Source organism: Malaclemys terrapin, chromosome 6, assembly GCF_027887155.1.
Source record: "Malaclemys terrapin pileata isolate rMalTer1 chromosome 6, rMalTer1.hap1, whole genome shotgun sequence".
NCBI classification, from domain to species: Eukaryota; Metazoa; Chordata; order Testudines; family Emydidae; genus Malaclemys; species Malaclemys terrapin.
Window position 1 is genome coordinate 24,354,828 of NC_071510.1, and position 22,584 is coordinate 24,377,411.

General features: G+C 41.3%; 1 protein-coding gene across 29 annotated transcripts in view; it reads right to left on the minus strand.

Moving 5' to 3' along the window:
• PTPRD (protein tyrosine phosphatase receptor type D) overlaps positions 1–22,584 on the minus strand; it is a 1,677,890-nt gene that overhangs the window by 4,777 nt on the left and 1,650,529 nt on the right. For all 29 annotated transcript variants that reach the window (XM_054031429.1, XM_054031444.1, XM_054031437.1 and 26 more), the window contains 6 exons: positions 17,180–17,465; positions 16,513–16,691; positions 14,751–14,877; positions 13,510–13,635; positions 7,351–7,505; positions 3,691–3,826 (listed from right to left, as the gene is read on the minus strand). In XM_054031429.1, coding sequence (XP_053887404.1) covers positions 3,691–3,826; positions 7,351–7,505; positions 13,510–13,635; positions 14,751–14,877; positions 16,513–16,691; positions 17,180–17,465 — 1,009 coding nt within the window. The remainder of the gene's footprint in view (positions 1–3,690; positions 3,827–7,350; positions 7,506–13,509; positions 13,636–14,750; positions 14,878–16,512; positions 16,692–17,179; positions 17,466–22,584) is intronic.

The window sequence follows — 22,584 nt, forward strand, 5'->3', positions numbered from 1 at the left end:
TTGTTCATGTGATGCTACAGTCTTGCAGCCATAAGGATCTGGGTTTCATTTCACTCAGATCACAATTCCATAGCTTCCATTGGACCAGCAGTCCATATCATAACACATCCACTTCAGTTTATCTAATTTGCCAAGATCATTAGTGGCTCCATCCTCATAATCCTGCAAAGTACTTAAGTACATGATTAACTTTAAGCATAGGAGTAGCCAAATTGATTTCAACAGGACTAATCATGAGCGGGATGGGGACCAGAGTGCTCTGCATCTTGCAAGATTGAGCCCTAGACTTCTGTTCTGTTCTGGATGAAATTAACACAGTGCATGGAAGATTTCTACTTTCAGTCTGGAGTGGAAGCACATCATCCACGAGTAAGCTAAAGCAGAAAGAGGGAAAGGATATACATTGCACAGCCCAGCATTGTATTTATGTGGACTCCACAAAAGCTTATTTTTCTATATGCTAGATTTGTTGATAGGAACCAATGGGACAGAAAGTAGATATTTTTCATTTTGCTTAAATGTACATTTTCTACAGCAATAACGGTAATGGAAAATAAATGGAGTTTACTGTTCAATTTTGTCTCAGTGAGTTACTTGGCTAAGTGATAAAACTTTAAAAATGGTCTAATTTCATTTAAAGAGTGTGTGTGCATGCGTAAAACACTAAGAGTAGGGCTGTCTACTTTTTACTGAACAAGTGTCATTTTCTTAGAGCAAAATGACAAAGTGCAGGGATCAATATTAAATTTCAAATCATAAACATTTTAATGGTCAGTATCAGCCACCCAAGGATGTAGAAGGTCCTACAAATGCTTTTCCTCCCCGCTTCTTCTTTTTATGGATCTGATCTGTTGGCTTAGAACTGAGAGTCAAAGGCTCCAATTCATGACATTCAGCACGTTTTAACTTAAGTAGTACTTAACTATATGATTAAAGTTAAGCATGTGCTTACGTGTTCTTTATGAATTGGGATGATTTCTGAATTGGGCCAGGAACAGGCTGGCTGGCAGTGCCCAAGACCTCTCCCTCACCAGACTGCAGAACTTTCACTGACAGTGAGATCACTAACTTTATAGTGTCCCAGGGCAAAAAGTTGTAATTTAGGGTTTTTCCCCCCCACAGGGATGTAATGCTTTCATGCCAAACAGTCAAATTTGTGTTTATATGAAGTCTTGACAACCATAAAAACACTATAGCCTCAGTTTTAACCCACGGGACACATTCTGCCCTCCAAATGAACAGAAGCCAACAGGGTGCACCCACAGGCCAAACTTTGCTCCCTGATTATGAATATAGATTACTAGCGTGAAGGAAAAATTCAAAATGACATGGGCAATGTTTCCATCTCAAGTTTCTTCTAGCAAATAGGGTCACAGAAATATCTTATTCAGTCGCGACTAAAATGGACATTTTCCAGGCTGTGGTATTCCCTACCCACAGAATGGGAAATAGCCTAAATGCACTGCATAGGCTACATACATAGCTACAGTACTTAGAAGGGAAAGTAAATTGTATGCAGCATACCCCATAAGGCTTTATGGGGGGGTATTTATAAATGTATGTATGATATAACTGGAATATGTTTTGTGCTGCCTGTGCCATGTAACATATCTCCATAAAGGTTATGGTCTACTATATCTATTCATCCGATTTGTACACATATATCATTTTCTACTTGAGGTTAAGAATATGGGCTGTATGCTTGCTTGGTTTCTAAGTAAGCTTTGGGAGGCATTTGGTTAGCTTCTTTAGGAAGGAATTCACCAGGTTAAGCACCTGATCAGGAAACACTTGGGGAACAATGCATCTTGGAATGCTCCAATCCACATAAGAAGTCTTCCTGGAGACATGCAAGATAACATGTGGACAATGGCTTCGGCCTGTAAAGACTGAGTCCTGCAGGGGCATGTGACTTGCCCAGGTGACTCCAGAACTCCATCTTAGCAGGGCCGGCTTTAGCAAGAGTGGGGCCCGATTCCTGGGGGCGGGGCTTGCTGCAAGCCCCACCCCCAGGAATCAAGCCGCACTCCGGCCGTGTTCGCCAGGCTTGGGTCCAGCCCAGAGCCCCTTGGCGGCCGGAGCCGAGCCGCGCTGCGGGGGCCAGGCCGGGGGGCCGGAGCTGCGCTGCAGGGGCTGGGCCGGGCGGCCAGACCCGAAGCCACGCCGCGGGGGCCAGGCCGGGCCGGGGGGCCGGACTCGGAGCCGCGCCACGGGGGCCGGGCCAGGGGGCCGGAGCCGAAGCTGCACCGCGGGGGCCAGGACGGGCCGGGTGGCTGGACCCGAAGCCGCGCTGCGGGGGCCGGGCCAGGGGGCCGGAGCCGAAGCCGCACCACGGGGGCCAGGCTGGGCCGGGGGGCCGAAGCTGTGCCCCAGGGGCCGCGTCGGGGGGCCAGACCCGAAGCCGCACCGCGGGGGCCAGGCCAGGATGGGACGGGGGGCCGGAGCTGAAGCCACGGCCCGGGGGCCAGAGCCGAAGCCACGCCGCGGGTTGGGCCGGCGCCCTCGGCCGGAACCAGGGCTGGACTAGGCCGTGCCTCCCCAGAGCCCTTCTCGCGCCCTCCCCCCCACACCCCAGGTTATCTGGTGTTGCCTGCCCGCCCCTGCTTCCTTTCAGACTTTCCGCGAACCTCTGATTCGCGGGAAGCAGGGGAGGGGGGGGAGCAGGGGGCGGAGCATTCAGGGGAGGGGAGGAGGGGGAAGTGAGCTGGGGGCAGGGTGGAGAGCTGCGGCGCGCGGCCCTCTTAGCGCGGGGCCCAATTCAGCCGAATCAGCTGAATCGGCCTAAAGCCGGCCCTGCATCTTAGAGCTGGACTTTGCATAGGAGGGAGGTCTCCACCCACAAGAGAGAGTCTATTTAAACCCGTGGGAGACCCCTCCATTTTGTCTTGAGCTGGCTAAAGAAGGAGCCTCTCCATCCCCCCGGGATACTTGAAGAGAGCTGGAACAAACGACAGTAACTACAGGGGGTGTGAGTTATTGCTGGAGCCAGGCTAAAAGGAGATTAGCCTGTAAAAGGGAGCATTCAGGAACTGGTGAGGAACTTATCTGTATTTAGTTTGATTAGACATAGATTTGCGCATTTTATTTTATTTCACTTGGTGACTTACTTTGTTCTGTCTGTTACTACCTGGAACCACTTAAATCCTACTGTCTGTATTTAATAAAATCACTTTTTATTTAGTAATTTACTCAGAGTATGTATTAATACCTGGGGGAGCAAACAATTGTGCATATCTCTCTATCAGTGTTATAGAGGGCGAACAATTTATGACTTTGCCCTGCATAAGCTTTATGCAGGGTAAAACGCATTTATCTGGGTTTAGACCCCATTGGGAGTTGGGCATCCGAGTGCTAAAGACAAGCACACTTCTGTGAGCTGTTTTCAGGTAAACTTGCAGCTTTGGGACAAGTGATTCAGACCCTGGGTCTGTGTTGGAGCATACGGGAGTGTCTGGCTCAGCAAGACAGGGTGCTGGAGTCCTGAGCTGGCAGGGAAAACAGAAGCAGGGGTAGTCTTTGCACATTAGGTCGCAGCTCCCAAGGGGGTTTCTGTGATCTAACCCGTCACAACCTCCTATATAAATTCCTGGCTGTGGAAACCTCACTCCCATCACCTGCCATTCCTAACATTGCATCCACCCAGCCACCTACCCTGACCCAGTCAATGCATATGCATGTTGTTCTTCTCACCTCTGTCTGTACCATGGCTGGCCGTTGTGTCCTTAACATTTTGACTGTCTGGAAGATATCTACAACACCTTCATATCTCATTCTTTCCAACACGATGCTCAGGGTTATGAATACTCCAGTCCTCCCAACACCTGCACTGTTGCAATAAAAAAGGAGTGTTAATTGACAGTTAAAATGTTGAAAGAATTGGCTGATTATTTAGCTGTGGATATGGTATACCATATATACATGGTCATCTACATGGAAAAAGGCTCTATAAGCAAAACTTCTGTGTGGAAATTATACACAGTGACAAAGTGACCATTCTCTGGCAAACTCAAATTTGTACTAATGTACTTCCAATGAAAGCTGGATAGTCAGGAAGCATTTTAAGTGATTTTGTTTGTGACCAAGAATGTATAGTGGTCAGTGTGTGGCAGGGGAAAATGAGAGGGTTCACTGGCCTGCCAATAGTCTAACTGGAAATGAAAAAAGAAATGGAAGCCAGAATTTAGGCTACCTCTCTGTCCTTATCTCAACTTGTTTAGGTCCTGTTACATATGGTATGTGAGATTACTCCCTGTTCTGAGACCCTTGAAATATGCAGGGGTAAGTTAGGGACAGAGCACCAGCCTTATCTTTCAGTTTCTTTGTTTTTATCGTTTAATGGAGAACTTAACATAATTTTTAATATTCTCACACACTGTAATATAAATATGGTTTATGTGAAAAAATATAGCTTGTATTGAAGAGGAATATTACAATGCTTACTCTTCACGTACAACAAATTTGAGAACTGAAACAAAAACGGATGGCTCTTTTAAACAAGTCTGATTATTTCCAGACCTAGTATTTTTTGACTCCTTATTACTTTAAGACAACTATTTAGAACTTTTTAAACCAGCAAGAGGAGCGAATTAATTCATACTGTTCTGTTCTTGAGAAGCAAGAAAGCATCTGGAGAGTTAGTTAATGAGGAAGACGCTGAATAATACGAAAAATCTCCACATTTTCAGATCCTAATTAAGCAGCAAGTGTAACGCTTGGGTAAAGTCTGCAGAAAATGGATGGATTCATTTACTTTGGGCTGAAGCTGACAAGCATATTTAAACAGTGTGGCATCTTTTCACCAAACGATGTTTAGGATTTCTAAAGAGTAGTAACAATGATATAAGTACAAGTCCACAATACCTCTAGCAGCGTTTAAAGACCTATCTCATACCATCTGTCTCAAGCAAAGTGGTGAGTTCAGTTCTCCTATGGCAGTATATAAAAGGGCTAGCCATGTTGTTCATAGGGTCCTCTGTTTAGTAAAAGTCACAGGCAGGGCTGGATTTAGGAACTGCGGGGCCCGATTCGAATACCCTGCGGCGGTCCGGGTCTTCGGTGGCAGGGGGGTCCTTCACTCGCTCTGGGTCTTCCGCGGCACTGAAGGACCCCCCGCTGCCGAAATGCCGTCTGAAGACCCGGAGCAACTGAAGGACCCCCTGCCACCGAAGTGCCGTCGAAGACCCAGACCGCTGCCGGGTGAGTAAAAAAAATTAAAAAGGCACCTCAGGCACGGGGCCCGATTCTGGGAAATCGGCCTAAAGCCGGCCCTGGTCACAGGGCCTTCGGCAGAGTTCCATAACCCAGATAGTTCCTCAGGGTTGGGAAGGATGCTTTTCATTAGGGGCATGCAGTAGAGTTTTAACAGCTAGGGAAGGGGCTCGTGTTTTATCAGCTAGGAGGAGGCAGGGGGAGGAGTTTATCTTTAAAGGGTTGTGTGTGTTAGGATGGGTAAGGTCTTGGAAATCTGCTGAGAGCGGATGCTGACAAAGAAAGGGCCACATAAAATCACAGGATCCTGCGTGGCCACTAAGCTGGCATATACCTACGTCTGGTCCTAGCGTGCACTATTTCTACTGAGCCTTGGATTTCAGGAAAAGTCCTTTGCTGACCTAACTACTTTTTAATTAACTGCCTAATGAGGTTAGAACATTTTAAATAGTAACACATTGATTTGTTTGTAAAATTCCTAGAGAAGGAAAAATCACTCAATGTCAGAGTGGTTTACTGTAATACAGGTAAGTAAACCACAGAACAAATATATAGAAGACAGAAAAATTACAGGGAACCAGGTAGCAGGAAGTTCAGAGGGTGAGGAATTTCCCTGGTCTCCCCCTTTACAAATAAATCCCTTGAAAACAGGTCAGAATACAGCTCATAAGCATTTTTTATAAGAGGGCCGCGGGGGTGAGACTGAGCTATGTAGCCGTGAAGAGTTTGCAAAGAGCCCACATAAAGGGCCAAACATTGCCCACCACTCCCCTGGCACATAAATCCCTAAATCAGCTAGGGTGGGACAGGTCTAATCTTGGAGAGTCTGTGAAAGATAATTCATTACCCCCTATGCACCACTGAACTCTGCTCTGCAGTGCCTTTTTTCTTTGCAATATGTAGCGGGTCTTTAGGGACACAGCAAAGGCGGGGTTTAAATGGTCCAGCAGATCCACTAGCTTAAACTTCCTATTTAGGGAAGGGCAGAGGCCCCAGCTGCTACTAAAGTCCACCAAGGCAGTAGAGCAATTGTGAATTGACTAAGGACTGTTGCTGGATTTGGCAGGGCTAGGATTTTTCCCTTTAGTCCTTGTTTATATATTCCCCCTACCAAACCTCTACTTGGCCTTTGCATGGGAGAAGAGGGCATTATTCAGCCCATGGAAAGAAACTTGCACCTGTATTAATTGCCCCCCCCCCCATTATATAAACAATACCATCAAACTATCAAAAACACACTTTACTGTTGCAAAATTAATTTCTAAAATCCTAATGGAATTTATAGAAAGCAATTTATTATGTAAGAGATCAAAGATAAATATATTATCTTCAGCCATCTGCTAGAGACTTTAGAATATTGTAACCAAAGCAAGTTGGCATAAAATAATAATTAACCTCCCCCTCCCAAACACACACACACACACACACACACACACACACTCAGGATTATTTCTATGGGCCTGATCCTGAAAGCTGCTGTTATCCTCAACTCACTTATAAAAGGAACTGAGGGTATTCAGCACCTCCTTAGAGGGTAGGTTCTACATTCTGAGCTTTTCGCTGACCAGTCAAAAAACACTGACTTTACTGTGGACATAGTCTCTGAATGCAATGGCTACCATTACACTGGATTGCCTAATGTAGAAACCATTTTTCTTTGGTCTATTTTGATGATCATACCCAGCCTGCTACTCAAGGACATCTAGCACGTTTACCGGTAATGATCACCATCACCATAATGGCCTCACTGCTAATTACTATTGAAAACACAATCAGGTACATCACTCTATAGTAAGGCATTTCCCACTGTGCGCTGAATGCAGCATAGACCAGGGTTGTTTTTATCCTGTGGCAAAGATCATTTGTAAGGGAAAAAAATCATGTTTGCTCTTATTTGAGTGGCACCTTTAGTGTCAGAATGGGATTTCACCACAAAATAGTTCCAACATTACTGAAATATAGGGGATAAAAGGGATTTGCATTAGATTGTTTTATTACATTTTTGATAGTTCATCTAGGAAGTCATTCCATTCATCTCTACACTTTCACACCAATTAGCTACCCCCTAAAGTCAACTTTGAAACTTAAAATATCTTTTTAATCAAGAAAAACAATCAATCTGCACTGAGGTTTTTTACTTACCTACAATGAACAGAGATCGGTCCATCCTGACCAAACTGCTCTTTTGTTTTATGAACTTGGCCTATGAAGTCAATAAATCCTTCTCCAGACTTTGGCACTCCTTGTTCTGGCCAGTCAGTGAACTGGAATTGCCTCACTGTTCGGGACTGGCCATCCTTTAATGAAAGACATACACAGTATACCACAAAAGAATGTTCCAGGAGTTGAAAGTCAGTCAGTCAGCAAACCAGAACAGCAATTATGAAAAATGTACTTTGGGAGGGGAAAAAATATGCAAAGAGCAAACATGGCTAAGATCACATTTACTAAGATGCTTCCAATCACAATGCTGATGAGCTTGTGTTTTTCTTCTTGTTTTGCAGTTATTATTCCACATTGACATAAAAGGGCAATTTCATTAACCACGACAATGCTCAAATTACTCTCAGCATTGGCTAGAATATGGTCTGACATTTAGATCCTGGAAAAAGAGAGTTTGAGGACAAGGAAGTTGGGAGCTAGTTAACTGGTGGGATTTTTTTTTAATTAAATGCTTGTGAGAAGTTCTGGATTTATAGCCCACAAGATTCAAATCCTCTCTTTATTTGGGGAAGTTCTATGGCCTGTGTTATACAGGAAGTCATATTAGATTATCAGAATGATCCCCTCTGTCCTTGGAATCTATGAAAACAGGTACAAGATGGCCAGCGGCAGTGCAAGCTTCCCCATGCTACCTGGGCAATATGCTTCAACCTCTGCTTGGCTGGACTATCTCTACAGGCAAGAAGGTAGTTCATTCACATTCAGTCCTTGCCTTCTCTTTTAAGGCTGCCACTAAGAATGCCAGGTTTCAGAGTAGCAGCCGTGTTAGTCTGTATCCGCAAAAAGAACAGGAATACTTGTGGCACCTTAGAAACTAACAAATTTATTTGAGTGTAAGTTTTCGTGGGCTACAGCCCACTTCATCGGATGCATAGAATGGAACATATAGCGAGGAGATATATATATACACACATACAGAGAACATGAAAAGGTGGGAGTTGTCCTACCAACTTTAAGAGTTAATTAATTAAGAGAAAAAAACTTTTGTAGTGATAACCAAGATAGCCCATTACAGACAGTTTGACAAGAGGTGTGAGAATACTTAACATGGGGAAATAGATTCAATGTGTGTAATGGCTCAGCCATTCCCAGTCTCTATTCAAGCCTAAGTTGATAGTGTCTAATTTGCATATTAATTCAAGTTCAGCAGTTTCTCCTTGGAGTCTGTTTTTTAAGCTTTTCTGTTGCAAAATTGCCACTATTAGGTCTGTTACTGAGTGGCCAGAGAGGTTGAGAATGACGGTTGTGATAGTGTTCTTTTGTGATGTGGACATCTGTCTATTAGGAGCCAGACTGAGACCACCAACTCATTTCACATACACTAAACATCCACTGACTCACAATGATTATCAGTCGCTAGCAACTTGGTCTGGACTTAAACTAATGACCCAATAGATAGAAGATTCCATCTCTCATTACAAATCTACAGGAGCTATCCATGCCTCTGTGGTTACTTTCTTAAATGAAGATTAGCATTATTGCTTATTAAAGTTCCATAATACTGTAGCATTCTTTCTTCTGGAATAAAGCCACAAGTATTGAAGTCAAATGTAGACTTCACTTCATATTTAATGCCTGTTTAACATTTAAATGGCTAGTAAAGTAAGTGCAAAATGCACTGTAACACAATACTAGGGAATATAGTTGTTTTAAACATTCAGATGTTGTGCTTGCTGATTTTGAACACTGTCAATCTGTATAAATTGTGTCTTTTAAAAGGATTGACACAAATTGAGCTATTACTGTTAACCTTCATGCCTTCTGGACACCGTATACTTCCTGAAGGCATCCACTTTTCTGCCATGAAAACAGAAATAACATATGCCATGTCACCATGCCTTTAAGCAGTAACTGTGGCATTATACGAGGAGAGGAAAGAGAAAACTAGCACCAGATGCATTTCTTCAAAATGGTCTTTTACAGAGTGAAACCAATGGATCATCTAAACAATTATGGGAACCCCCCAAAAAGCAGATTGGAAGGTAGAGGCCAGAGGAGTTTCCCATCAAAATATTTAGCCATGATTGCTCTGACAACTGAAATATAGGTCATTTAAAAAATTTAACAAAACAAAAAGCAATCACTTGTTCCTATTTTTCTGCTGGTACTTTGGGCTTTCTACCTCTCAGGTCTACAAATGTGTGGAAAAAACAGGGAGCTTATACACAGCACTCTCACTAAAATCCAGTGAAGCCTGACTCACCAATCCTTAATGTTCCCCTCAAAAAACCTCGACAATGAGCTCTCTAGTGTTGAAGAATTTGTTTCATCCAATTTAAATAAATGCATATTTCAAAAACTGCACCTGGTTAGCACAATTTGTGTGGCTTTTTAGAACATTACACCCCTTAAGAAGCCCAACTTAAGCTATTTGCTAATGTTTCTTACTAAAATGTCATTTTCCCAGGATAAAACTCTCTTCTCTTGTAATGGCTTCCCTGGTATCATTCCTCCCTTGAAAGACGCACTACAATGTACCCTCCAAAGCCACTATAAGCGCAGTTCCATAAATCAACTGGCAAGAGGTGCTCTAGCAACAGAATGGCGCTCATTCTCTCGAACAAACAAGCAAACAGAAAACCTCCTATGTGACACTTTGGCAACATCCTAGCTATCAGAGGTGCTGACTTCGTCATTTCCCAGAGGTGCTCAATACCCACTCTGCCCCAGCCCCCAGCCTCCACTCCATCCTTTTCCCCAAGGCTCCACCCACCCCCACTCCGCCCAGTCCTGCCTCTTCCCATCCCATTCCACCCTTTCCCCCGAGCGTGCCCCGCCCCCCAGCACCTCCTGAATGCTGTTGAACAGCTGATTGCAGTGGGCAGGAGGTGCTGGGAGGAAGGGGGAGGAGCTGATCAGCAGGGCCGCCAGTGGGTGCTGAGCATCCGCTATTTTTTCCCTGTGGGTGGTCCAGCCCTGGAGCAGCACCTATGGAGTTGGTGCCTATGCTAGATATCAATTAACGAGGGAGACAGCCGTCCTTTAGTGTTCCTGTGCTTAGGAAGCATCTACTGGACCTACATTATCTTCAGATTTAAGACAAAACTGTGCTCCGGCAGTGGCTGGAAAGATCACTAATTTCTATTTCTATATTGTGAAACATACTTGTCAGTAAAGGTTTAACTTTAAAGGGGGACAGAAGTCTATAAAACCTGTTCCTATCCTGCTTTAATAGCATTTAACAGAACTTACATGTTATTTAATGATTATACCATAGTTTATAAAGTCACTCTGATTTTAGACTAGCACGAAAATAGATTGGGAACGAATCTATGATCTCTTACATTATCTCTTCCCCATGCTGCTGGCATTATAAATGGTGTGGCTTTTTTTTTAGTGAGATCTCTCTCCCTATAGCAGTCAAGTTCCAAGTGTAATTTATTAAAATGTTTATTTATTTATTTAATAATATTTTTTTAAAAATATTTTTAAAAAACTTTATTTAATAATATTTGTAACAGTTTACATAGAGTAAAAAGTGCTGTTTTCAGCACATGAACATTCAGATTGCTGTGTTGAGCAAAAGAGGTCCAGGTTTCTTTTAATATGTAACCCTATTGATTGGCTGACCATTTGGACATCTATTTTGCCTCTCACCAGGGCTATTCAACTGCCTTTCAATGAGCTTATAGAGTACAATGCTCTCTTATGGATATCACTAATAGGCTAGTGCTGCATGAAACTGCCCCAAGTTGATGATCCTCATAGTTTACAGAGACAGTGGGTGTAAAGCAGTTAGAAATCATAGACTGGAGCAGTTATGGAGGTTACCTGGCCTTTATGACAGTTCACTGCGTAATAGTGATAACACAGAGCTCCATATCAAATTCTGCTTTGACACCTACAAAAGCAGCATACCAGACTGTTGATGATATTATCAAGATACAAAAGACATTACACATCAAAGGGAGTAAGAATGGTAACAACAATAAAGTGTCTATTCTGCTCTGGATATGCCAGTGATTTAGTTACAAAAATTCCACTATCGTTAGTGTAAATTCGTCATGTAAGCACTCCATACAATGAGAAAATAATAGGTCTGATTTTAGTATGTGCTGAGCACCCACAACTTTCAGTGAAGTCTGAGGGAGCTGCAGGTTCTCATCACCTTTGGATAATCAGACCATATACCTCTCTAAGATTGTCAGTTAGTCATTTAACACAACTGGAACCAGTAGGGCAGCGCTGTCTTGAAAACTAGGGAAACATTAACATTAAGGGACTGTGAGGTGGTACAACAGGAGTGGTGAGGCGTACTCACCACAGGTTAAAGCAAGGAACTTGTTAGCAGGTGTGTTAATACTAAGGCCAGGCAAGCTATTTGTGGCATACAAGTTATTTAATGACTTTTGCCCTTTTATCAATTTGCAAACTATCCACTATGTTTTTACAAACAATGTGTTTGTTAACTTGAAACTCTTTGATGAATACCATGTGAATGCATTTTATTCTAGGGATTGTTTGCAAATGATCCTTTTCAGCTACATCTTTGACTCTTTGCTACTCAATCTCTGTAATGTGTGACTGGTTACCCATGTCACTTGCATATATTCCAATTTAGGAGGAACAGAATGATTTTACTAACTATCTACAAAGGAGGTCACCAAGGTGGTATTGAAATTGGCTTTCATGACTGTATGATTCTCTTTGTTTACAAGTGTGGTTGAAAACTGCTGCTATGAGCCACTCCTTCTCCGGCATTGTTACGTAGAGATGGGTCATTTATATGAACCTCACTCTATTTTGGTAGTTCACATAAAGTGGTAACAAATCCAAACTGTGCCTGTTTTTGTCTTTGCAAAGTCAAATTCCAGCCTCTTTAGCCCAATACTAGTCTTAATGTTCCCTGTGGCTAGTGAAAATGCCATTTAGCTAACTGTTTCGAGTGTCTAATCTACCTTTATCTGTAGCCTATGTTAGCATCAGCAACCTAGTCATAATAATAGAAGGAAATCATAGATTCGCGGATTATAAGGCCAGAAGGGATCAGTGTGATCATTTAGCCTGACCTCCTGTATAACTCAGGCCATAGGACAGCCCTGAATTAATTCCTGTTTGAACTAGAGCATATCTTTTAGAAAAACAGCCAATCTTGATTTAAAAATTGAAAGTGAGAGAGAACCTACCACTTGGTAAGACATTCCATTGGTTAATTACCCTCACTGTTAGAATTTTGCACATTATTTCTATTCGACATTTGTCTAGCTTCAACTTCCAGCTATTGGATGATGTTATACCTATCTCTTCTGGACTGAAGAGCCCATTATCAAATATTGGTTCCCTATATATGTAATGTCTAATTTCTTGGGTATGGATCTGGAGCGCTAAGTGATTTTATTCCTTGAAAGTACAGCATCCTGCTATGTTGCTGCAATCAACGCTATTGCTACAGTGCTTCCAAAAATGGAGCAGGGTAGGGGTTTCCCTACCATACCATGTGAAGTGTTCGAAATCACAGTATGAGAATTGTCAAAAATATTCCTATAAAAATAAGTTTATATACAGTTCATTTTCCATCAAGGCTAAATCTTGGACTCAGCAGTCCCAATAAGGAATGCATAATGGAAATTAGCAAACCAGGGTCTGCTCTTCTCTGCAGACATATTAGAACGCTAAAGAGTAAGCTATGCCAAGAATCAAATTATAATGTGCAAAGCTTGTCAACTTTTCTTAAGAATGCTGTTTGCTCTGCTGTTTTTTAATAGCACCATATTAACCTTCAAGCATGCATGACCTAAAGAGCTGTGCAGAACAACAACATATTTACAGCCTTAAGTGATGAAAATTCCAAAAACAAGTATCAAGCGGGGTCTGGAGGGAACATGGCCTTCTAATCAGCTAATGCTTTTCAGCACAAACACATATACAGAACTTTCTAAAAGTTGTGCTGCCCAGATATTATGTTTGAATTACAACCAGTTCTCTTACAAGGTTGTTATTATCTTTCCCTTCTCTTTGGCTATTGCTTAGGTCTGGGAATCAAGAATGTCCCTAAGGCATTGCTAATAAAAAAGAAAAGGGAAGAGACTGGACTCCTTTTAAACATATAGAAAACAGAATTATGTTGAGCTAACTTACCCTGGCATCTGTGACCTTGAATTCCCTTAGGATATACTGTGGCATGTTGTACTCTGCCATGGGATCCACCACAAAGTACTGATATCTGGCTGAACGCTCTGCTGGCCAATACTGGTGGCATTTTTCCTATTTAAAAAAAAAGTCCAGTTCCGCGTTATAAATTAACATGTCTTCATCACTGCGGATTGTTATCGTCTGTTTTAATTATAGCAAATTCAGTGCTCATGAAGAATGCCATTACTAACAGAACTAAAACCTAAATTCTTCTATTTGTTCATAAAATAGATACAGCCCTGGCACATGTCATTGCCAGTGTCTCCAAACTGCCCTGTCAGCGGGCTGTGGCATCAGTCACAACGCTGAAAAACTGTTTTGTTCCACCAACTTTCAACACTGTGAAGAAGGGCTGCTGCTGCCATCTGAGGCTTTAGTATCAGTTTTGATGGCAGTCTCGCTGGTATGGCTTGACACCTGCCCACTAAGAACTAGACTTAGATCAGCCACGAGTTTTTTGTTGTTGTTGTTTTTTTTTTTTTTTTAATTTAACTACTCTGTTTCTTATATTTTCCAATAAATAAAAATTTCTGAAAAGGACTGAAAAAGTTATCTTCAGGCCTCCAGTTCCCAGGTCCGCAATGAACTCAACATATAGCTTCTGAACTGCTCCCCGCACACCAGTTGAATTGTTATTTATCAAAAATGATCACATAGTGGCTCAAAATCTGCAAATCTTGGTGATTTCAGTTCATAAGGGGATTCAAATCTTAAAGCCATTTTTACTTTCCTTCCCTTCATTTGCCTCAAGCACTCCTTAGCCTCTGAGGATCTAGCCTTTTATATCCATTATGAATTCCCTGCGCCATCTAGTCTTCCAAATATAAAGTCTGATTCTGATATCACTTACCATACACCAAGTTTATTATACTGGTACAATTCTACCATTTCCGTAAACTAGTTCAATCCTTCTATTATACCAAGAGGAAGCTTAATGAGATTTAACATGGTAAACAAGCTGCTGAATTTGCAAAGGTCAGTATCATAAGTACACAGGAAAAGTTGGGACGTAAGGAAACCCAGAAATGGAACAGCTAAGACTTTTAGCCTCTCCTGTGACGATTTAATTTTATCATTCAACACCATCACTGATCTTTATCGCTGATCTTTACTTTTTGGAGATTTTACAGGAAGATGTGAATTGTCCAAAATAAACAAAGTTTAAAGCCTATTAAAACAATACTCACTCTGCCCATTTCTCGCAGTTTAGTAAGCATGACTACGATTGTGGAGTTGTGCTCCCAGAGCATCCTCCAGAAATCTTCAGTTGTCTCTGCCAAAGGTCCCTGCGTAGCTATGTAAGCTTTTTGTTGCCTACATCAAAAACAGGGGAAAAACCCCAAAGTGATGATACTCAAATGCTCTCTGTTTATATGTAAACATTATATTGAGACACAGTTATAGGAAAAGTAAGGAAAAGATATATATTATTAATGGTAAAAGCACGTTAAAAACCTATTAAGATTGTTTAATCAAACAATGGCATTTTTTATTTTTAGAACTTTGTGAAGGAAATTGCTCTGTTAATATTATGATGTATGTCTTTATCATTATTATTTAAATTTTAATGCAACTCTAATAGCTCAATTTTGTGTGTCATAAAAAGCACTTAGGAAACACTTAGTTGTGCTTCTTCATTTTGTAGAAATGACTGTCGTACAATCTATTAGGTTTATGAATTATAGCACCACGCAGCTTCTTTATTAACTCATTCAACAGCTTAATGCCTCCAGCAAAAGTGGGGAGAGTGCAGAGGCTCAAAAAACCCCTAAGGGTCATGTGGGCTGCCACACATGGTCTTAATACTGCCCTAACCAATGGCTATACTTTTCCTTCCACAGATGGAGGGCGCCAAACTGCCAGAATCTACAGTGGATGAGTGGTGCATAGAAGGGGAAGCTATGATTCTGAGAATGCTTTCTTTGCTGCCTGATCTCACAGGAACTCCTCCGGCTTCATGAAGATTTAAGGATGGAGACAAAAAGAAGTCACTCTCTGTAACTCAGTGGATAGTCAAACATATTGGAGTGGAAGTTAGTACTACTCCAAGCAACATTAGCATTTACTGCATGCCCTTCATAGAATCATAGAATATCAGGGTTGGAAGGGACCTCAGGAGGTCATCTTGTCCAATCCCCTGCTCAAAGCAGGACCAATTCCCAACTAAATCATCCCAGCCATGGCTTTGTCAAGCCTGACCTTAAAAACCTCTAAAGAAGGAGATTCCACCACCTCCCTAGGTAACCCATTCCAGTGCTTCACCACCCTCCTAGTGAAAAAGTTTTTCCTAAAATCCAACCTAAATCTTCCCAACTGCAACCTGACACCATTACTCCTTGTTCTGTCATCAGGCACCATCAGGTATCATTCATGGCTTTGCAATGAAGCCGCTGGATTAATCAGCCAATGACAGCTGGCTCCTGAGGAAACATGTTGCAATGGTGGTAGCTCAGGGGAGAGTTTGGAAACTGTGAGTGGGTAATGGCTGCTTTGGTGCAAGGCCCTAGCCTTAATGGGTTCACAACAAGATCCACACAGATCTCAGGATATCTGCTGCTTTAGGGGGATAAATCCCCTGTCTTTTCTTTCCCTGCCTCTCTTACTGGAACACTCAGAAGAAATTGAGGTCCCAATTTAACTATGTGTTCAAGCAGAAGACTAACCTAGCATATAAGCTTATGAGTATTCCTGTGCTTGAAGTTAGGCATGATTATTAAAACAGAGTTCTCTGCCAAAAACAGTTTTTCCTTCACAGTGAGGTGCATAGAGGTGAGAAAATAGTTCCAAGTCTATTAAATATTAATTAAAAATGAAACCCAACATGGAATGGTGTCATGCATACAAACAGTGCTGTCCTGAATTTTGTTGAAATTTACTGTCATATAAATGTACATGTATACTTTGTAAAGTTTTAAACAGTTCACATCACAACACACCAACACTTAGTACCTGTATCCATCAATAAAACTGGCATTGATATAATCAGAGCCTTCTACTCCTCGGATCGGCTGCAAACATACCCTCGTTGATTCATATGGCATAATATTAACAAGGCGATTTTTGAATTTATTACATGGAAGATTGGCACTGATGAATCTTGAAGTATGAGCTTTAGAGCTAGCTAGACGCTGTAGAACAGAGAAAAATAAATTGAGGGGGAAAAATGACAAAACCCAACAATTTCAGTGTCTGATTTCTGATTTGATTATCTCTGTTTTGGCTGATTAAAAATTCCTTTAATTTTAAATGGTTATTTTCCTACATTCTAATTGTACTAACTAGATATTTACAATCTGCTTTTTAATACCATGGTATATCTTTAACATTCTATTTATACTTATGAAAAAATTTAGAAATATTAAATGATGTCATGAACATGAATACCAACCTTTTCTAACAATAAAGGAAAAGCTCTATGGAAGATCCTTGTCTGGATACTAATCAGGGTTAAAAAATTCTGTGTAAAAATGTACCTTCTTTTTCAAAATACCAGCCCATAATTGTGAAATTCTAGCCTCAAGAAAGAGCCTGAAGTTCCTGGGAACAACTAGTGTAGGATTTAGCACCACAAAATATTTACCCCAATATATTTTTATCTCCTTATTGCATACAGTACCTTAAATTCCAGTTCCATTCCTGTGACATTCTCTCCTGTTTCTATCTGTGTCAGCTTCTGAATATATGCATACAGATTTCTGGCTGGCACTTCGGTATTTCCACATGTCACTGCTTCCAGCAGTGCATCATGGATAAAGATGTATTGGTCCTCCGTTTGAACCATGTAATTCCTCTGGGCTCTCATTAGAGTTACGTGGCCATAAATATCTACAGTCTTTTCATGCTTTATTCTCTCTAACATGGCATCTATTACAATGAAGCAGCCAGTCCTGCCGACTCCAGCACTAAAAGAGAACCAAATATGGGATACAAAGAAAGTGAAGGAAAAGGATGTTTAATTTCACACAATTTGTATATTTTTATGGCATCCACTTCAGATAGCTTCAAAGGTTAAGACACGGGAATGACTCTGGGCTGTTCACTCCTGTATTAATATTAACTCCAGTTACTATAAAGGGGCCCTACTGTTGAGAGAGTTGAGTTCCCTCAGCTCCCATGGTAAGCAGCTGAAAGCACTGACCCCTTTACAGGAGGCCCTTGAAGGCTTGGGCCCTAAGATGGCAGGAATAAAATAAATAAATACAGAGAAACACCTTCTACAAAAGTTGTTTTTCCCCAAAAGGGACAATGATCACAGGTTATATGTTTTTAAGGGCATTCTCCAATTATGTAAAGAATTCGGGCTTTATTTTATAATGCTATATTATTTTCAAGTCATCTCTCTCTATTTCATTAAGAAGAGAGTCATTTGTTAGTAAAACTGAATGTTATATATAGTGCACCCAACGCTTAGGTCTGTCCAAGCTGCTCTTGTAGGTAAATATTATGCCACTCAGCCTCTGATCCTGGGGTTGGATCTTGATGCAGTTTGCACTAGCCTCAACCCCTTCACCCAGCCAGGCCACCAATATGACCATTTCACCAGGTGCTGTGAGTTGGGGGGCAGGACTGGCTATATGCCAGTTGTGCACCACTATGCTTGGGAAATCATTAGCAGGTCATATATAAATCTCCTTTGCATCTCCAGAGGAGTACAAAACAGACTTGATGGGGGCCAGGATCTGGCCCTATATATATGTAGTGATAGATAGATATAGTTATATATAATTATTAATTTAAAGGGACTAGATGATACAACTAAAATCATGTTTAAATAAATGCAGTTAGAGTCAAGCCTGAGTTCGCGATATTCACCATACAGGATCTGCAATCTCCTGCTCTGAGGAGCTCATTTTACAAGGTGCTGAGCACTTCATGAGAGGTTCTAAGTGACCACAACTTCCATTTCTTCAATGGGAGCTGGGATGTTTCTGCACCACACAGGCTCCCGGTTTCATTTCAAAGCCATGGAAGTCACCACTGCCTCGTTCCCTGCATAGCAAGTAATTAACTGTGAATTTCACTGAAGTAGAAAGTCTTTTTTTTTTGTTTGTTTTAGGATGGGGTGGTAGATTGTGAGGAGAAGTCTAGGGTACAGTGAGAGTTTTGATAAAGGCAGCTGAGATCTTTCACATGAAATATTAAGTCCAGTTGAAGAGAATTAAATCCAGCTCAGTAGTAGATCCATTTAATAATAGTTTGGTTTATGAACCCTGCTGTCAAAAATGTACCAGATTTTAGGGCTTTTATTTTTTTAAATCACCTTGTCTTTAGCCAAAGTGTTCAGTGTTATATTCTGTATATTGGTTACCATATTATGACTCTAGTGGCAATTGGGGGAGGGAAGAGAATGTAAAGCTCAAATCTTGATATTGATATTACTCAGAGGACTTCCTTTGATACTTTACTAGTGGTCATACATAGTCCATTGCATGGCAGTAGGATATAAGCAGATCCAAAGGACCCACTGAGAAAGTAGGAAAGAGAAAAGGAAGAGCATACGGTCAGAAAGCATTGTCCTCAGAACCGCAGACTTTGTTTATTAAATAAGGTTAACGTTCCCTGAGGCTCAATTACTGAAGCCTAGAGGAAAATTACTCACCAGAAAGTTTTTTGGTGAAAGTAGTAGATGTAATAGGTCAATGTTTCAAAAGGATGATTGCCTTTTGTAGGCACAATTTTTACCCACACTATATGGACCCTCAGTTCAACTATGTGAGCAAATTTGGATATTATGACTTTAGCTATATGACTATAGGAGAAAATTACACAGAGGTGTACATCGTACCTGTAAATTCATTTTTTGTGGGCTCAGATCATGCCTGTGAAAAGGAATGCTAGGCCTCAGCCCTTTGAAGATTTATCCTAATAATCCTACACTCTTGCTTCTAAGCCACAGGCACGAGATTCAGAAGGGAGCATAGCAAACAAGAGTCTACAACCCTCCAGAGACTCAAAAAAAAAAAAAAAAAAAAAAAAAAAAAAAAGGGAACACTGCAGCAGTAAGTCTTAAAGTTCTAGTCAAATGCTTCAGGCTCCTGGGGCTCACGATGGGGCCTAGAGTTGCCAACCCTCCAGGATTGTTCTGGAGTCTCCAGTAGTTAAAGATTATGTCATCTGAGGACATCTCCAGGAATTCATCCAACCAAAGTTGGAAACCCCAATGGGGCTGAAAATCGCAGTGTAGGTATTCCCGCTTGGGCTGGAGCCCAGGTTCTGCAACTCACCCCCCGCATTGGGTTCCAGGTGGGAACGTCTACACTGCTGATTTTAGCCCTGTGAGCCTAAATCAGTTGACCTGGGCTCTGAGGCTTGCTTCCTCATTGTTGTTGGATTTTGTTTGTTTGTTTGTTTTTGTATTGTAGACATACCCTCAGAGATAATTTAAGGGTGATCTTGAATTGAGACATGCTAATAAAAAAAATACAATCCCAAACTCCCCAGGTCAATTACCTAAGAAATACAGTCTTTTAGTGACGTCTTAACTACCATATGTCCATCCTGCACCCAATAACTAATGGCAAAACAGAAAGTTGTCAAAATTCTTTATTTTTATAAAGAGCTAAGAAATCCTGTGAGTTATCAACAAACTGGTTCTGCTTGTAACTTAGATAAAAAAAAAGTACAGAACATAAAGTTGTTTTCTTCACCCATGAGAAAATTCTTATCAGTCAGATTCCACTTGTCTTAGCTATCATTAAACAAACATTTCTGTACACCAGTTACCTGTTTCCAAAGGTAGACCTTCCAAACAACTACAACAGAAATCTTGTGCTAACACACCAAACCCGCCAATCTCTATTTTGTCATATGCTACTTTGGGGATCACCTTAACATTAACTGAGATTGGGGCTGATATTGATCAGATGAGGTTTCCAGGAAGATGGAACAGGCCATAACTTCATTAGCTAACAGGGAATTCATTCACCTTGGTTCAGTAAGAGTTATGCGCTCCAACAAGCTTGAGCTGTTTTAATCTTGACAAGGCTCTATTCTGTGGACTTGCAAGAAAATCACAGAAAATGGCACCCACTGGCCTGGCAGATTGGTTTACATGAAGATTTAAACCATAATTTTCTAATTCAGGAGCACTCTTGCTTGCAGCAATCAGCAGAGACTGACTGTGATTGTGGATTACAAAACACTTAGCATTTGCATCACAGGTCCTATGATTGTGCCTTTTTGCATCTGTTTTGATTGTGCAAATAACCAGTAAAAAAGCTGAAGAGTGTGTGATTTTCTAAGATATGTAGAGTAATCCATATTTCTTTAAATGCAAAATGAATTTTACTAATAACTAGTAACACAAATACTCAGTTGTTGGTACCTACTTCCTCGTGCTGCAATTATGTCAAATTTTAGAAGCTAAGCAAATTAGGCTAAATGAGAATTTGGATGGTAAGATAGAGGAAGTGTCACTACTAATTCAAGGTCTGGCTATTTCCCCTCTCGCTCAGAACTGAGCTAATGCTCCAGCACAGTGTTTGTGAGAACTGTGCTGCTGGATGACGGATCACTTTTCATATGAGACTCACAAGGTTACCCTGGCACTTACAGACCTTAAACAACCCGCTGGCCATTATTGGGTCAAACAACCACCCAGGTAAAACTCTGCCTTTTAATTAGAGCAGGCATTTTTCACTACCTCTGCTCACCTGTTGTGTTAACATCTATAAATGGTTTTTCAAGGGCAGCTTTGGATAGAGTGTACTGTTCCAGTAAGATAGCCTATGGGTCACAATTATAGTAAGATCCATGTCAGAAAGGAATAGTCACCAAAACACTACACTGTAGAAGGTAATTCCTGGACCAGTGGCAGAAAGCCACAAACTTTTCCAAAGCTGTGATTCATCCAAGCACATGGAGGCATCAAAATTTGTAAATATGCTAATATTCCCAACTATAAGAAGTGAGGGACCAACATATCAGTTAATGTTGAGGCACTATGCATCCAGATACATCCACACTAGGTTGCTGACATGTTCATCCTCAGCAAGGTTTATCCAGCAACTATTTATCTACCTCAAGGTGTTCTGAGTATTCAAAGACGCAAATGGGCTGAACTACAATGAGGCTCCCATATATCCATCTGCTTTGAGGCCCTGATGTGTCTACCATCCTCAAGGTAACGAGGCATTTATCTTCAAGGTGCCAATGCCTCCATCTGCATCAACGTGTCCCAAGTCCACTCCCTCTCCCATGCCTAGGTTCTGAACTCTGTTAGAGTGCCATGTCACTACACAGCACTCAGAGACTTTGCTCCTCCCCTTTCCTGGTGCAGTATAGACACCTTAACATGTCAGTGTCTCACGGTGCTATGCCACACTGTAGACACAATGTGTTTTCAGACACCCCAGACTGATCCTCACAGACATAACTCCAAGGAATATCAACTTCCTAAACAATGGCAGAAGTCCTATCCAGTCCTCCACTTATAACAAACACCATTCTGTGGGTATACACCCTCAACATTAAAGCTATGCTGATTAGTTCCTGTGGAAATCACCAAATCATAGGATTATGTTCAACAATATCTGGTCATGATATCAAGACCCTCCTGATTCAAAGAAGTTGGCCACAGAAAATACAGGTAGTGTAGAAAGTGCTGCGTGATGAGTGACCATTTAAGAATCTTGAAACTTCACCATTGAGAATGAAATCCCAGGTGGGTTAAGAGAGGAACCCAAACAAAAATACTAGATCTTACACATCTCTATTTTCTAGAATGTTTACAATCTGAGCCCAGGACAAGATCTGAATCTTGCCAGTACCCCCTTTTATTTATAATGGGCCAAATCTAAACTTTTTTTCTGAACATGCCTGACTTTTGACATGTTAGAAATCTGAATCTGATTTTAAAGTAAGAGTAACTCTCTAGTTGAGATGCTGCATATGAGCTCTTGGAAACAGAAAGGGAGAAAACAATTAAAAATAACATTGTATAAACAGGGTTATTACATAACACTATGTACAAGTCTGTCTATTTCTTCCCAAAAAGGGGTGTAGGTTATATTACAAACTGCT